The 18118-nt window shown below is 45.0% G+C and overlaps 1 protein-coding gene, 1 long non-coding RNA gene and 1 pseudogene across 2 annotated transcripts in view; 2 read left to right on the top strand and 1 right to left on the bottom strand.

The window, feature by feature from the left end:
* The first annotated feature begins 2682 nt into the window (after positions 1-2682).
* Positions 2683-3977, top strand: LOC147981123 (uncharacterized; annotated as a pseudogene).
* Positions 3978-4778: 801 nt separating this feature from the next.
* LOC125549034 (uncharacterized) lies at positions 4779-8648 on the top strand. Its single transcript, XR_007301222.2, has 3 exons — positions 4779-6011; positions 6096-6276; positions 7788-8648. It is a non-coding gene; the product is annotated as an uncharacterized LOC125549034 (long non-coding RNA).
* The window catches only part of LOC125545783 (MADS-box transcription factor 51), a 41350-nt gene continuing 30379 nt past the window's right edge, over positions 7148-18118 (bottom strand). Inside the window, exons 2-5 of the mRNA XM_048709818.2 lie at positions 9255-9336; positions 8835-8884; positions 8655-8751; positions 7148-7547 (exon numbers count right to left, since the gene is read on the bottom strand). Of these exons, the coding sequence (XP_048565775.1) occupies positions 7458-7547; positions 8655-8751; positions 8835-8884; positions 9255-9336 (319 nt within the window). The 3' untranslated portion in view covers positions 7148-7457. The remainder of the gene's footprint in view (positions 7548-8654; positions 8752-8834; positions 8885-9254; positions 9337-18118) is intronic.

Genomic DNA, 18118 nt, shown 5'->3' on the forward strand with positions numbered 1-18118 from the left:
TCGAGGAGAACATTGTATTGAAGATCAAATAGAGAGAGAAGAAGCCATCTAGCTACTAGCTATGGACCCGTAGGTCTATGGTGAACTAGTCATGCACCATCGGAAGGGCATCAAGGATTAATATGTAGTAGACATAACTACCAATGACCAAAGAAAAAGTCACGATAATATATGAGAAAATTGTTATACGAAGGACAAGGAGGATTTGAGGCTGAGAAATGACGAAAAATGGACGGCACCTAAAGTGGTGCTCGTTCAAAAGTACAATTGAAGTTTGAGATGAGAAACTCATATACATATATTTTTTGAATAATCACTCATATACATAATGAAAGCAAGATGCTTGAGTGTGGTACACATAGAACAAAAGATCGAGGTGGATTTCATTTAGAGTTACTTAATAGTCTATTTCTTATACCATATCTCTATCCCGTGAAATTCTCGAGCCAAAATATGGATGCTCACACCAGGTAAATCCTTAACCTTTCCTCCTCGTACTAATACTAAATAATGTTCTTGTAAATTATGGTCAATACCAGATATATAAGCAGTGATTTCAAATCCAGAGGTTAGTCATACTTTAGCAACTTTACGTAAGGTAGAGTTGGGTTTTGGGGGGCTGATAGTGGAAAAACCCACAAATTCTACCCCGCATTTCTAGCAAAATCTTTCGTCTTCGTTTTCGTCTCCGCTTGCTCGAGAATTGCCACAAGCGCAAATCCCTCTCGAACGTAGCTCGTCCTCTCTCTCTCTCTCTCTCTCTCTGCACAAGCAAAGAGCATCTAAAGATTTCAAACCAGTTTTAATTGTTGTTGATTTAGTATAAAGTATTGCGGTTGCAGATGTAAAGCAGATGATTAGAAAACGCAAGAATGAGAATTCATATGTGCCGTTTGGAACAGGATGAAAGTGCAAGGCAAAATAAGTAAGCTATTTCTTTTTACATATATAGTTTTACTAAAAGACTGTGATCACTATGGGTGCCTCATTCATCAAAACGACCATATTTGCTTCTCTACATGATTTAAAGTTGAATTAGATTCCACTGATGGATCCTTCTTGATTAAGGACGGCTCAGAAATTAGATTCTAGGAGGACAAATGGCTAGGAAATACCACACTCTGGGAACAATATCAGGCTCTATACAACATTTTATGTCACAAGGGTGATACTATCGCCACGGTAATGCAATCATTTCCGCCAAATATGACATTCAGAAGAGATTTAATTGGACGCGAACTCCAATCGTGGTACATCCTGCTCCAGCGGTTGTCCACGGTGCAATTGTCACATGGGTCTGATATATTTCAATGGAACCTACATGAGAATGGGCAATTCTTAGTGGAGTCTATGTATAGAGCGTTAATCCAGTCTGATGTGCCAGTTGATAATAACAAGAAGATTTGGAAGATGAAGATACCTCTTAAGAATAAAATCTTTGCGTGGTATCTTCGTCGCGGAGTCATTCTTACTAAAGATAATCTTATTAAGAGGAATTGGCATGGAAGTCCGCAATGTGTCTTTTGTCACCATGATGAGACAATAAAATATTTGTTCTTCCAATGCAAATTGGCTCGTTCTATATGGTCAGTCACCCAGATAGCTTCTGGCTTGTATCCTCCCTGTAGTGTTGCTAATGTATTTGGCAACTGGTTACATGGGATTGATCAGAGATTTAGAACTCTTCTTAGGGTGGGAGCACTTGCCATTATCTGGTCGCTTTAGTTATGTAGAAATGATAAGATTTTTAATGATAAAAGTACTTCTCTGATGCAGGTTATCTACAGATGTACTGGGACTCTTCGTTTATGGTCCGCTCTACAACACGTGGAGAATCGAGACTTGTTTACGGAGGTGTGTACACGATAGAAGGATACGGCGATGGATACTTTTGCCCAACATGGGTGGTAGCATGATCTTAGGATTGGCTCACCTCCATACATACTCTACATGTTTCTTTGTATTTCACCTTTTTATTTTTTATTTGTGCATGAGGACTTTGTTTGATTGTGTGCATCTTAGTTATGCAGAGACTGGGTGTAATGCTTAAACCTTTTAGGTAATAAGAGCAACTCCAATGGGGCGACCCATTTCGTCCGCGGCTATCCATTTGGGTCGGCGCGGACAGAAAAGGCGGCCCAACGCGCCGACCCAAACAGACGCGCGTTCGTTTTTCATCCGCGGGAGACCCATTCCCGACCCATTTTTAGTCTGATTTGCGTCGCCGCGGACACGCGACGGACGCGCACGCGGTCGCCTACTCCTGTCACCGGGCCCGCTGGTCTGTGGCACATTGGCCTCCCTCCGACCAACAAGCAACCCTCGCCCCCGCCTCCTCCGTCACCGACGCCGCCGCCCATTTTTGCAGCGACTCTTCCAGCGGCCGCCGCCTCCACATCCGCCCAGCAACGCCGCCCCTGCCCCTAGTCGCCCACCGCCGCCGTTTTGCCGCCGGGGAGCAAACTGGTTCCCGCCACCGCTTCCCCCACCGCATAGCCGCCCGCGACCAAGAAGACGCCTAGCCGCCCCCGCCACATACGACCGGCACGCTCGTCGAACGCCGTCACACTCGTCGGACGCTGCCAGGGCAGCTAGCTGGTCTGTGCGCACTGCGTCTCCCCTTGCCGGCTGTCTCCTTCTTCGACGCCCGCAAGTTGTTTGACAGTTTGCCAAGGTACGAAAATGGACTCCACCGACGAGTTCTTTTTCCACAATTTCATTTGTGACTACGACGATTCGTTTGTCCGATGACGAGGAGGAGATATTGGCTGCTGTGTTGGTCCATCACCACCTCAACAACCAGTGGCCGTTATTCCATGGCTCCATTCCGGGCCACCTTCCGGCGTTGAATCGTAACCGAGAGAGTGGGCATTTCCTTCTCTGGAAGGACTACTTTGATACAACAAACCCGTTGTTCAAACATCACAAATTCCGCCGCCGGTTCCGTATGAGTAGGCATGTTTTCAACCGTATTAGAGAGGGAGTGGTCGGCTATGATGACTACTTCGAGTGCAAAGAGGATGCCATCGGCAAGATTGGTTTCTCCTCTTATTAGAAATGCACTGCCGCCATCCGAATGCTTGTGTACGGAGTGCCTGGTGATCTCATTGACGAGTACGTCCGTATGAGCGAGTCTACATGCCTAGAGTCCCTGTATAAGTTCTGCAAGGCTGTGATTGCTGTGTTTGGCCCTGAGTACTTGAGAGAGCTGACAGCTGCAGATACAACCCGTTTGTTGGCGATGAATGCTAGCAGGGGGCTTCCCGAGGATGCTTGGCAGCATAGACCGCATGCACTGGGAGTGGAAGAACTGCCCTTCTGCTTGGCAAGGGCAGTATAAGGGACATGTCAGGGCTTGCACTGTCATACTAGAGGCCGTGGCGTCTCAAGATCTCTGGATCTGACACTCTTTCTTTGGCATGGCTGGATCACACAATGATATCAACGTGCTTCAGCGCTCGCCGGTGTTTGCTAGGCTTGCCGAAGGCAACAGCCCACCGGTGAACTTTACTGTCAACGGCTACAACTACGACAAAGGGTACTATTTGGATGACAGTATCTATCCTCAGTGGACCACTATTGTAAAGACAATACCCAACCCTGTTGGAGAGAAAAGGAAAAGATTTGCCCAAGAGCAAGAGAGTGCTAGAAAGGATGTCGAGCGTGCCTTTGGTGTTTTGCAATCTCGATGGGGCATCGTTCGGTATCCTGCTAATATTTGGAGCACGCAGAAACTATGGGAGATGATGACTGTTTGTGTGATCATGCACAATATGATCGTAGAAGACGAGCGCCCGGAACGTCTGTACGATCAAGGCTTTCAGTTTCAGGGTGAGAATATTGTGCCTGAGCATGGAGTAGCGGCAACATTTGAGCAGTTCACTCAGTTTCATGAAGACATGCGTGATTGGGAAACTCACGTGCAACTGCAAAATGATTTGGTTGAGCATATGTGGAATCATGTTGGCAACCAATAGATGTATCTTCTTTTATTCGTTTGCAAAACTATGTGAAACATTTTTATTTTTATTTGGCCTGTAAACTATACTATTTATTTGGGCGGACTAATTTGTTTGTTAAATTTTCATTTTATGTTGAATGCAATGCAAAATTGGGCGGCCAGTCGGCCACGCCTGCACATATGGATGGGCGTGTTGGACCTGCTGCCGACCCATATGAAAAAGAGGGCGGGGGCCGGGTGAGCGGGTGACCCAAACGGAAAAAAAGCGGACGAAATCGCCGTCCGTTTGGGTCGGCCCGTTGGAGTTGCTCTAAAGCGGGACCTTTTCGAAAAAGATTTCACTGACTTGTGGGCCTCGCGTGGCTGCACCTGCACGACGTTTGCTCCCATCCCACTAGTACGATGGGACGCAGGGCTGTGACGAGGGACGTCGCTTCCTGTCCAGGCCTCGGCCACTAGCTAGCACCAGCAAGGCGATGGCATCGCACGCAGCGACAAACTCCCAATCTGCAAACGCGACGAACCGGCACACGGGACATGGCGCCGCGGCCGGTGACTCATCGTACCACTCCTACTCCGCTGGCCAATGGTGCGTCGACACGACGACGCGCATTGCTCTTGGCTCGGGCCCGTGGTCAGAGCTGCCGACATGGTGCTTCCGGTACCCCACTCCCAGCTCCCAAAAGTGCAGTACAAAATGCGGCGCACCGCCGAGGCCTGCCTCTCCAGTTAGCCGGGAGCCAGCCAAATGGCGACGCGCGCCTCCACTCCGTTCGTCCAGGCGTCGCCGGCTGAGTGGTACGCAAAATATCTACCGTCTCTGTTGTTGATTTTTTTTGGAGATCGAGACCTGTGTTCTTGCATCGTCGCCGCCATCGGTCCGTCGCCTTGCTGGTCTCTCTAGATGCAGCAAAATTAGGTTGCCGCATCAGGTGTAGGCCGATTTAGGTAGTGCGTACAGTAATACAGATCTCATAAATAATGTAGATCGTGCATGCGTGCGCTGGGGGCGATGAGCTCGATCTGGTCGTAGCCTCGCGGCGGGTCGTCGTTGGTTCACCGCCGGCCCGTCCGTGGAGAGGGTGCAGTGCGGTGACCACCGTGTTTATTCGGCCGTGCCCACTAGGAGTAACGCCGGCGCGCTGGCCAGAACCACGGCGTTGGGCGCCAGCCGCGGACGCACGCACGCGCGCTCCGGCAGGAAGAAGCAGAGCACCGCCGCGCGCGAAGCACAGAGACAGAGACGTACGTCCGCGCGCTCAGGTTCGCCCGCACCACGCATGCAGATCGATCAGCCGTGTTGTCCACAGACCACAGTCACCGCTAATTAAGCTCGCTGACGCTGCTTTCGTCCCGTTACGAATTCGTTCTTTGCTTCCCTTTTTCGAGTCGAGTCACACACATGCATGGCTGCCCCTGTATGCCAACTTGCCAAGATTCGTGCGGCGTCTCCCTTTGCCTGTACTACTACATTCAATACTACATGTCCAGTCAGTCCAAGTAGTAGCTGCTTGCTTGACCCGGGGCACAGCCCAAGGGGCAACCCGCCGCCGTCGATAGTTTGCCTTTTTGGTGAAAGGCCTGTCGGCGGGAGGACATGCCCGATATGGAAGGGACGTCGCACAGTGACCCCGGGGCATATGACGCATATGTCCCTGGCAGGCAGCGTGACTCGACTCTCTGCCCGGTCGAAACGTATGCCTCTACCAGCGCCCGACGTTTCAACCGCGGAGACCCGCCACGCGACAAGGCGCGCGTGGGCACGGACCGGCGCCAGGCCCCAAGCTGCTGCCTGTTTATTACGACGCGGCTTCCTTCCTTGGCCTGGAGCTGCTATCTATCTTTGCCTCCTTCCCCCTTCTCTCCCCGTCCATTTGCTGCTGCTTCTTCTCGACTTTCTCCTCTCCCGCCCTTCAGTCTCTTTGCTGCTCGAGTTCTCTGCTGCTTTGGTTGATGTTGTTGCTCGTCTCATGGACAAGTGCTGTTGTTGATTTTTCATGATATGCACGAGCGGGGGTTTGATTTCCATCGCCGCGGCATGAGATGAAGGGTTCGTCCACAAAGCTCAACCTTTTCACGCGCGTCGATCTTCTGTGGATTTACCGTATGACACAGACTATATGTTGCGATGCAGTAGAGCGCACGTGAGCGAGGGCGTCCTTGCCCGAGGCCAAGAGGAAGGAAGGAAGGAGGACGGCGCGGCGCATCCACGGTTCGGTCCCGTCCCGGCGAGGCAATCGGTGCAGCGACCGCACCGTACGTGGTCGAGCTCGCAGATGGGCGTGCCGCCATTGCCGGCGCCGGCACCGTGTCAGGTGTGTTTTGCTCGCCCGTATTATTCCATTCCCCGATGTTCACACGGCCGATCTGTACACTTCGAAATGTTTTCTTACTCGGCCGGTTTTACAAATTAATTAAAGCACATCCACGAAAATATTTACAGTGTTACTAAAAATTGTTCATCTAGTGTAAAAAATGAACTGCTTGTGTTATTAAAAATTGTTCATCTAGTGAAAAAAATAAACTGCTTGTTTTTAGAGCTTAGAAAAATAAATATCTGCACAAATCTCAGTGTCAGATGGAAGGTACTCGAATTCTAGGTCAATTAAGAATTAGCAAATCTGTGAAATAAATTGCCAACTCTATGCATTATTCTTTTTTTCACAAATCCACGCACAACTTCTACGGAAAACTTACATGCTGCGAGAGAACCAGTAACCACCTGAAAAAAAACTAGGGAATAACTGACAGCAAATGGGACCAGTCCGTATGATTTTTGTACAACTAGTGTATAAGAATAACGTTGCTCTTTCCCTCAAAAAAGGGAAGAATGGCATTGCTCATATTTCTTCGGGATTAAAGCTGAACTTTGTTGTCTTGCCTCAACGCACTAGATAAACGAAAACATGCTTTCTGCATAACATGTCCATCGAGATTCAGCAAAACACTAATATCAAGAGGCCCAGCCCAAAGCCCAATCTGGTAGACCCAAAGAGAAAAGAACAAAGAGGCTGCAAATTCTGGAGCGGCAAATGCAACAGAAGGTAGGTCCACATCTCATCATCCAGGAAGGCTACTACCTTTTTTGACGGATTGCAAGGCTCCCACTTATTTCATCTTCTTTTTTTCGGGGAACCACTTATTTCATCTCACATCAGCATTATGGGATCACAAACCAGCCTTCACTTACTGACACAAATAAGTGCATTAGGTTATATATAAGGTGCATCCACATAAACTGATTTCCCATTCAGTTCCATACGACAGGAATAGCGAAGGATGACAACAGACTGATAGGTTCACATAAATATCACATATAGCTCGAACAAGGCACAAGGTAAAACAACCCACTAGCCTTTTATTGAATTTGCCCTTACTGCCATACACGTTACAAGCAGCAGCTCTGACAACTCTTTCATACCCAACTGGGGAAGAGTGTTGCATCAGGAAACAGAGCATTGCTTGTACCAAATGCAGATACATCACATGACTGCTCTCAGGTCCTTCCTCGCTTCTTCTGTCCCCTAGGACCGTTGGAGTTCTCACCACCCCTCGTGCTTGCGCCGCTATTTTGTTGCACCAACATCTGCACTCCAGCCAAATAAGAAAGCAAAGCTTGTAAATAATCTTGGTACATGGATACAGAGGATCTATTCTGATGTCTCCATTTTGTCTTTGTTTTTAGTTTGTACACTAAATTGCCTTGTAAATAGTCTCTGTATTGATTTAACGCTCCAACCAGGTTCTGTTTCAAAACTTAGTTTCCTATTTGCTGGTAACTGACAGGGATCTATTCTGATGTCTCCATTTTGTTCTGTCATTTCAGGCAGCCTGCAATGCAAACCGGCTTACTAATGCTACGGAATAACCTAGACAATTCTCAGATAAATGGAAAAGGAACCCACTTGTCACTGGCTTACGGTAAACTTCAAGAGTATCCTGATTCCAGTATAGCCAGAAGATATTTTGGCATCTGCTGTTTTGACATCACATGAATGTTCATACTTAACTTAGTCCTACCAAACAAAGCTTGCTCACAAGGTTTTCATTATCTTTGGCACGAGGTCAGATTTCTTTATGCATATGTGTGTCTGTTGCTTGGATCATATCCACAAGTACAGTTCTACTCAATCAAGGGCAGCACACAAACCTTTATGCCCTGTTTGGCATGGATACACTGATTTGAGCTAAATACCGATGCCATACATCCATTCCAAACAGGTTCTTATGCTGAATTTAGAAAATCTACTAGCAGTTGACTCCTTTTGAGTTACGATGAAACTATCAAAGGCAGTCACATCCATAGTGAAGTATCCAGTGAGCTTATTTTGCTCTACCTATCATTTACCAACACATAGGCTCTAATATAGCACACACATTCAGCCCATTATCTCAAGATCTAAGTACTTTATTTAACTTTGCTATAGTAGAATTGATAATAAAAATGGAAACTGCATACCCTACATCAGTAGATAATAACATTATATGTTCAGCAGGAATTAAGTTATGTCTAGTTAGGGCATCAAGAGCAAGACTGGAAACCAAGATAGTGATAAAGCTGTGAGCTACTGAATTAGTGAAAATAGCTGAAAACAGAGCCATTTTTCTGATGGAGCAAACCAACAGGAACCAGAGACTTGATGCATTGACACAAAACCTGATTACAGGTGTCAATAGAGCCATTGAAGTGTACCTTCTTGGATTTTGTATTCCTCAAAGCATCTGTCAGGAGTTTCTCCAGTTTCTCTAGCTTATTAGCATCTGAGACATCAGCATTGTTTTGAATAGACCTGCAGGATTGCACACAATCAGTTTGTGTAAAAACACAGTAAATAACATACTAGAAGAGATTATGAAAGGTCTCAAGGGCTACCAGGAAGCGATCTCTTTAAGCGTTGACTGTATGTTTGAAGGATCACCATCCTGGTCCCGAACCAAAATATTGTGTCAGAGATATGTAAGTATATAAACAATCATATAATTTGGATAACATGGATTCAAAATGGTGTAATTACAATTATAGTCTTAGGTTATAGAATATAAATGGCTTATTTGGATAAACTAGTAGCTACCCAAAAAACCTATATTTGTATTCATTTTGCTGGTCCTTGATTATAAACACTTCATCATAGGTGACATAATCCTTGATCACAGACACTTCATCATGCACATCATACTTCCATGGCAAATTCAGAAATATAGACTGATAGAATCCATGATACTTGACAGTTGCATATTCCACACCTAAACAAGCTCTAAGATATGCAATAAGAAAAGCTATAGATTATTTTACATTGTTGCTACTTGCATCGCCTCCATTCACATTCGTTCCAGCTCCTGCAAATCTCTGATAGCGATCATATGTACCTTCGATGCTGAAAACAAATGTACCACATTAACGTTTGGAAACTCACTGTACTAAAGCTGTAAGACTCTGACAGGCGATTTCAAACAAAAATATCTAAGTACTCAGGAGAAACAGTAAAATATGATTAATCTCTTTCTCTTTTATAATTTGGTGAAGACTGCATATAGGTCTTTCAAATAAAAATTTGGTGAAGACCTGCATGTAAGACTGACAGGCGACTTCAAACAAAAAAACTAAGTACTGAGGGCAAAAAGTAAAATAGAATTCATCTCTTTCTCTTTTAGAATTTGGTGAAGACTGCATATATGCCTTTCCAACAAAAAATTGGTGAAGACCTGCATGTAAGACTCTGAAAGGCGATTTAAAAAAAAATTGTAAGTACTGAGGAGAAACAGTAAAATAGAATTCAACTCTTTCTCTTTTATAATTTGGTGAAGACCTGCATGTAGTTTCATCATATCTCAACCTGTGCAAACAATAGCTACATAGTGTAAATTTAGAAACTTTTGTACCACTTTTCTCTTATAAAAGCCCCCTCCTTGGGCCCGAGTAAACCTGATGATGGACAGCCCAGCCCAATGACCCAGCCCGAGCCCGACCCAAAAAAATGGGCTGGGCCGGTCAGGCTTTGCCTTTTTGGCCGGGTTTGGGTTCATTTTACCGGCCAAAAGAGTATTTGGGATGGGCTTGGGCTTCCATTTTCGCGATTATCAGGCCGGGCTTGCACGTGCGTAGGCTAAACAATAGTGTTCAGTCAGGACTTTCGGCTTCACGCAACTTTTTGGGCCGGGCTCGGGTTTGAGAAAAGATATATTTTCGGGCTCTGGGCTAGGCTAAGGCTTGTAGTTTAAGGATCAGGCTTTGGCAAACCCGGCCTTAAACCCGGCCCGATATATGATTAGGTTTAGGCCCGAAGGCTGTTTGCCTCCCGGAAGACGTTTTCCCCTCGGCATTCTCCAAGTCTTCGCCCAAGAGTTTGGGCTTTTGGGAAAGATGTTTGACCTAGAGTACAATACCCAACATGTATGGTATTACTTGCCCCCGTCGGCTAAAACTTCTATCAAGTTTGTAGCTACGAACCATTATATGGATAAGATTAGTAAGGATGTTCATAAATACCTTCTAAGCATGTAGGTAAGAACACATATAAGAAGAGAAATTAAACCACATATACATTCCTTTCGAACAATATTATTGTCTCCCTTTTAGACTTTAGAGTGTGTCATCTTCACAAGCCCTCGCTCAATGTTTTTCTTTGGTTCCATAACGTTTGCATCATCCTTGGAGAAGGGCTAGAACAACTACAAGAAAACTAGGACCCTCAATAAGACCGACCTCTTAGCCACGTAAGATTTAGTTGATCTGGTGAGGTTGACTCTAAGAAGTTCAAGATATTTTCTTAGCCACCTAAGAGAAGTCACTTTTCCCAATAGAAGCATAATCGATAATATAGGGCTTCAAGCATTCCCTCGTAGAACTATCAAAATTGTAACAAACATAGGTTGTCAATCTACCCACTCCATTCGCCGTGGGTGCAATGCGGTGAGCTCAAGATGGTGGTAGGCAATTCGAGCAAAAGGGGGGCATCTATCTTCATAGTGGGTGGGGTTTCTATACTCCGAGGCGGATCGGGCACCAAACTTAGCTTAGATCTCCAGGAAAGCCCCTACATAGCTCAAGAAATAGTCCTACATGATGACCATTGTCAGTCGAAATGGATGGTACAACTTCAAGATGCATCACATTAAAAATGCAGTCGAATATGTTGATATCCTCAATATTCCTACTTCAGTATGACGCACAACAAATATGCTATCAAACACATCTACATCACCATAATGACTCTAGACTTATTGGGCACCTTGTTCATGAGGCAAGCTTGTGGAGTCTAGCATACCTGCCTAGGTCATGCACACCAACATCGTGTGGTGCACCACGAGGGTTTGAACAACCACTGTATTTGCAACTCTCATATGAAGTCCATGCACTTGATATGGTAAGGGTTCCTAACTCCAAGAAATGTTAATGACTACAAGCATACCTTCTTGTGAAAGCGCCCTAAAAGATCCATGGTGAAGTAATATTTAAGTCATTAACTTGCCCCGAAGAAACTTCTCACCCTATAACAAGTAGAGATGGGAGAAGTCCCCTGGTATACCCCAAAAGGAGTTTTACATGGATAAGCTATGTGATTGGTAATTCCACACTTCAGAGGTCACCAGTAACACTAAATGAGTCTTGAAGCGACCATCAAGTAATATGAGTTCCTATACATGCAGGAAATCATATTGGAAGAGGCTAGGCGAACTTGTGGTAACAATTGCATCAGAGTATGTTTTAGATAAAACCACCGTCAAGAGTTGATTGAAAGAAATGTTTCATTCGAGCTACTTTCTAAGATTCGCGGGAGGTAAGAAGCCATGGGAACTACCCCAACATTCTCATAACGTTGAAGATCCTCCAAGGGGAAGTCTCTCAAAGGATCATCCTATAAACTATTGAGGCTATTGAAGTAAAAAAGTTGAAGAAATGGTAAGCCACCATGTTGGGTTTCCCTGACGTTTATGAGCATGCCACAATAGTTTGTCTATGTCGTGAGCTCGATGTTGGGTAATCTCCCCTTCGTTTCTCTTATTGGTACCTCCTGTGTTGGACAGTCCCTCGAAATGAGCTGAAAGGATTCACCTTTTATAAATGTCTGCATGTCTTGTGTTGACAATGAACATGGAAGCCTCCCTAGGTTTTGAGACTTGCCTAGAGAAATCACTTTGCACTCACAAAGTCCGAGTAAGACTGCCTGAAAGGTGTAAAAGGGTTGGTGCATGAGCTTGGCCTTTGATGTGTACAGTCCACAACACAAGAAAACTATTGGATACCACTGCATCAGATGTGGTTGACTCATGAGATTGTTCTATGTCACTCATTTGTGCAAATCCGGGATGGATGTGAGCCACAAGAAAAGCAAACCCATGTGGAGATACTTTAACCACTCAGGAAGGACTCGTGATTGTATTGCCCCTATGAGGGAAGCATCGTTGTCAACGAAGCATGCTGTCAAGGGAGAGTCTTTGAGAACACCCCAAAAGGAGTCTTAAAGGGACAAGTTATGTGACTGATTCCACACTTAAGAGGTCACTAGTGACACTAAATTAATGTTGAAGTGACCATCAAACTACGCGTAGTTCCTATGCATGCATCACTAGCTTAATTATATTGGAGAAGGCAAGTGAACTTGTGGGAATAATTGCATTGGAGTATGTTTTGGACCAACCACCATCAAGAGCTAATTGGAAGAAACATTTGATTGAAACACTTCTAAGATTAGTAGGTGGTAAGAAGCCATAGCTAGTATTTCGCCACCCATCATAAAGTTGAAGATCCTCCAAAGGAAAGCCTCTCAAAGAATCATCGTTCAAACTATTGATGTTATTGTAAGATTAGGAGAAAATTTGAAGAAATGAGAAGCAACCAAGTTGGATTTGCCCGAAAGTTTATGAGCATGCCACAATATCTTCTCTGTGTCGTGAGATCGATTTCCATCTAAAATAGAGGGTAACCTTCCCTTATTATGTCTTGTTGGTACCTCCTATGTTCGGAAAGCTCTTGAAATGAGCAGTGAGTTCGCCTTTTTCAAGCATCCGCAATAGGATCCAACATAAATCTTCATCCTTGGGTTATCATTATTAACACAAAAGAAGCTTGGAACAACCTTTGAACTGAGATAGGCTCGATCTACCACTCTTCACTGTGACCTTTTGGAACACATACCACCATCAACTTTCTCTTCAACCTAGATGATTACAATATCATAAGCGTAGTATGAGAACAATAACATACCATGCTAGAAAACATGAGCCCATGCCTTAAAATCTCCAATGCAAGGGGGCTACGTTATTCAAGAAGCCTCGATTCCCATATGACCATACCATGATTCAGTGGACAAGAGCTACGATGACATTAAAATCCCCTCACAAAAACATTAGGACCCTTTGATTGTTTATTAGATGGCAACAAGGCATGATTGTGGGGAGCGCTTGCACGAATGTGGTGATGTATTAATTGGACTTATGCTATCAAGGGATCCCATGTAACGAGCATCGCGGTGGTCCAATTATTTTACAAGTGGCCACCATTATTGCTAGTAGATTGTCTCTACTACATATCCATCAGTATAAGAGTGTATGTCTGATAAATTGAAGGTTATGCTTAATGTGACCCCCCCTTGAATGGAATGGTGCAATTTTCATGCTCTGTCTCCATACCCAGAGGTGAGCAACAAATTTAAGTGCCTTTTGACCCTCTTGATATGAACTTTAGAGCCCTTTGGCTCAGAGACACCTCATAGTACGAATCTTAATATCAAGGAGTGACATCGAGGTGCATCGCAAATGTCAAGGCCAATAATGGGAAATGGGATGTATTTAGGCATGTGATGCCATACTTGGGTTAGCACCTCATGTCATTTAGATAGATGAAAATACTAATGCTCTATTAGTTTCTAGTGTTTCACAACCTTAGGGCTTCACCCGAGGGGCCAACCAGATAAATGCAATTCCCATAACCAATCAGGAGATGAAGAATCGTCATGTTTAGCTTCAGGATTAGGATGTCCATGTTTTTCTGTTGGAGGGCCTTACTGGTAGCAGTCCAATCCTTGTCGCTCTTCATTCGTGGCCCCACCAGGGGTCTCTAGCATGCTTGGCTACAGTTGGACATATGCAGGAGAAAAAGGATGAAGAAAGTTTGTCCTAAAAGATAAATGCCAGCACATGAGAAAATACACGAAAAGTGCATCTAAGCTAGCTAATGAGTTTTCATGATTAATGGTGAGACAACCAAGGGGACTTACTATTTTGTTGAGTCTATTTTTGTGGGATTAGAAAGGCATACCGGTTAGTCGACCCCGATTACACTGGTGGTGCTTCTATCTAGACAGAGTCGAGCACATCCTCCTCTAGGTCGAGCACCTTTCTGATATGGGCACGGGCCACCTGGTGTAGCAGTAGTGGGCCATGGGCCACTCATTCAACACCCCCTCAAGACGGGCTATACATATCTATCATTCCCATCCTGTCACACGCCAAATTGCATTCTTTAGTTCCTTATCCTTTTGTGAAGCAGTCTACATTATGTTGCCCTGAACTCACATGCTCTATCTTGATGATCCCAGCATCTAGTTTTTCTTTGATGAAGAATTTGTCTAGTTCCACATGCTTAGTTGTATCATGCTGCACTGGACTCTTTGTTATGTTGATTGCCGATTTGTTATCACACCACACATTCGCACAACTAGTCTTTAATATCTTTAGTTCTTCTAATAAATTTATGTTCCACAACATCTCACTTAGCCCTTGAGCAATAGCTCTATATTCAGCCTTGGTAGTTGACCTAGACAAACCAACTTGTTCCTTCTTCATGATACTAAGTTCCAACCAACACGGAAACAAAATCCCAAGGTTGATCTACATTCATCTATGCAACTTGCCCATGTTGAAGTGTATATGTAGTTGCCTTGCCTTCTCCATCAGTTCAGACTTTTGGTTGTGTTGGCTGCATGAAGCTTAACATGGTATCATAGCCTAAGGTCTTGGGCTCAAGTCCTCACTTTTGTTATTTATCCAAAAATTGTTGTCACCCCCGCTTTGTCTAAGTATATGCCTCTTGAGCCATATCTTTGAGTCTATTCACATGTTAACTTCCTGTGTCACACGCGAGGAGGTGTTGAAGTATATATGTGGATTGCCTAGTCCTTCCATCAGTTCGCACTTTTGGTTGCGTTGGCTAGTGCATGAAACTTACCAACCCAATCTGCATCACAGTACCTATCCACAACAAGATGCTTGTTACCCTCAAAGAACAATCCCGTTCAAGTACGTCATAATCATGTGCACTGCTTAAAGATGATCACTCCTAGGTTCACCCATGCATCTGCTTACCACTTCCGCAGCAACGTCGGGGCGTGTATGGCATAAGTACAACAACCTCCCAACCAATCTTTGATACCTCTCCTTATCCACTAGCTCTCTTGACTAAGCCATCACTTTGTGGTTTTGATCAATTGGAGTTGAGGAGAGCCGACATCTTAGCATTCCTACATCGCTTAGGAGATCTAAAGTATACTTCCTTCGAGATAACACAATCCCCTTGCTAGACCTGGTGACCTCTGTGCCCAGGAAGTATTTGAGTCGGCCCAGATCTGTGACTTCAAGACTTATCCAAACACTCTTTCAGCCTTGCTATTTCTTCTTTTTCATCCCCTGTGATAATAATATCATCCACATATAAAACAAGTATAGTGATTTTCCCTTTTCATCTCTGTAGAACAGTGTATGATCATCATTTCTCTTCCCATGCACCATATTATTGACAACACATCTGAACTTGTCTAACCATACTCTCGGAGACTATTTTAGACCATAAAGAGCTTTCTTTAACCTGCATACCCTGCAAGTAGTCTCAGAAGTAGAGAGCCCAGGTGGGATCTCCATGTATACCTCCTCCTGCAGGTCCCCATGCAAGAAAGCATTCTTCACATCAAGTTGATGTAAAGACCACCCTGCACGAAGACCAAACCCTCACATTGTTCATCTTTGCTAATGGGGCAAATGTCTCGTCATAGTCAATGTCGTAGGTCTGGTTGTACCCCCTTGCCATAAGACTTGCTTTGTACCTTTTCACTTCCTTCTGCATTTTGCTTTACAGTGTATACCCACTTGCAACTAATTGCCTTCTTTTCTATTGCAAGAGGTATTAGTACACATGTCTTGTTCTGAGTTAATGCCTCCATCTCCTCTATCATAGTTGCTCGCCACTTTCGATCTGCTTTTGCTACCTTACAATCAGTTGGAAGAGACACTTGCTGAAGAGAAGCAACACATGTTCCTGATGGGTTGGCAAGTTTGCCCATATCAACGCTTGCCTCTCCTCCCTCCCCATGTTCCTGATGGGTTTCTATCTACTCTCTGGAGGGACTCACACGAGTTTTGACAAGCATAGGGGTGCCTTCTATTGGAATTTGGCTGATAACAAGCGCAAGTATAGGTTGGTGAAGTGGAACCTTATTTGCAGACCCAAGAGCCTTGGGGGCTGGGCATCATTGATACATCGATTATGAACAAGTACCTTATCATCAAGTGGTGGTGGAAAATCATGACTGCCCCAGAGCACCCTTTGTGGCTTAGTATTCTCAAAGCTAAATATTTTCCTGTGTCTAGCCCCATGCCTGCTCCTTCGGCGGGTGGCTCTCAATTTTGGAAAGATCTCATCAAAGTGCGCCCGTGTTTCAATCCTTGGTTAAATTTGTCGTCCGTAATGGCAAATCTACCTGATTTTGGTTGGATTGGTGGTATGGGGAGTCCACTCTTGCGGTGGCGTTTCTGGTTCTTTTTTCTTATTGTCCGGACCCGAAGATCTCTATCTCTGAGCTCTTCGAGAATAATTGGGACCTGGCCCTTCGACGCTCTCTGTGTCCTGAAGAGTTGGATGACTGGCAGTGCCTTGTTGCCCACTTCCCTTTGCTCTCGGAGGGGGAGGACTCGGTGGTCTGGCCCCATTCTGCCGCTGGCCGCTTCTCTGTGAACTCCCTGTATGCTAAACTAGTCTGAGGCTCTCCTACTACTAAATTTAAGTCGATTTGGCACTCACGGATCCCTCCTAAGATAGAAATCTTCCTCTGGCAAGCGTTTAGAGGAAGGCTGCCTGCAGCTGATCAGATTCGTAAACGGAACGACCCTGGTTCTGACAGATGTGCTTTGTGTTGTGCGCTCGAAGACACGGGTCATATCTTCTTTCAGTGTGCCCTGGCCAAATTCGTATGGTGTTGCATCAGGACCTGGCTTCACGTGTCTTGGAACCCCTCCTCTTTCGCGGATCTTAGGGCCTAGCCAATGGCCTTTCGGGGACCTCTAAACGGGTTTTCTGGGTGGGGTTTGCTGTGATCTGTTGGTCGCTGTGGACTACTAGAAACAAGTTTACTATTGAACACACCTTCCCGGCTAAACCTTTTGACTGCTTATTTAAAACTTGCATGTTCTTGCAGCAATGGAGATTATTGACTAAGGAGGTCGACCACAGGGCTTTTGATGTGATGACTTCGAAGATTCGGGCTACTGCTTCTTCCTTGTCGCAACACAAACCCGGAGGAGAGTGAAACTTGTAGGTCCCCTCTGCTGGCGTGCTTTTCTTATTCTGGCCTGCGTGCCATGTTTTGGCTTGGGAGCCATGTACCAGTACTGCTGCTGTTATTGTTCGTCTGCTTGTTTGGAGAACACTGCGTGCTGGCTTTATTTATAAAGTCGGGCCGATGCCTTTCATCTAAAAAGAGAAGCAACACATGCTTTGTGTTAGGAATAAACAACTTGTATTCCCATGACGCCATAGGCCGATATATATATACATGTACAGGTGTGGAACATATGCAGGAAACCCCTCATACAACGGGATAAATACAAAAGGGGTACATGACTTATATTATAACTCTAACACCCCCCCTCAAACTCATGGTGGATGAACAACACTGAGTTTGGAGAGATAAAAGCCATGTTGTGCTCTAGTCTGAGCCTTCGTCAGGAAATCCGCCAACTGTAACTCGGAAGGCACATACTGAAGAGCAATAACCTGATCCTGCACAGCAGCGCGCACATAGAAAGCATCAACACCAATATGCTTGGTGAGCTCATGCTTCACAGGATCGCGTGCAATGCTGATAGCACCTGTACTGTCAGATAAAAGCAGAGTCGGTGTAGTGACAGAAACACCAAAATCCTGAAGTAACCACCGTAACCAAGTCA

The sequence above is a fragment of the Triticum urartu genome, chromosome 3A (genome assembly GCF_056163025.1).
Source record: "Triticum urartu cultivar PI428250 chromosome 3A, HENAU_Tu73, whole genome shotgun sequence".
Lineage (NCBI taxonomy): Eukaryota > Viridiplantae > Streptophyta > Magnoliopsida > Poales > Poaceae > Triticum > Triticum urartu.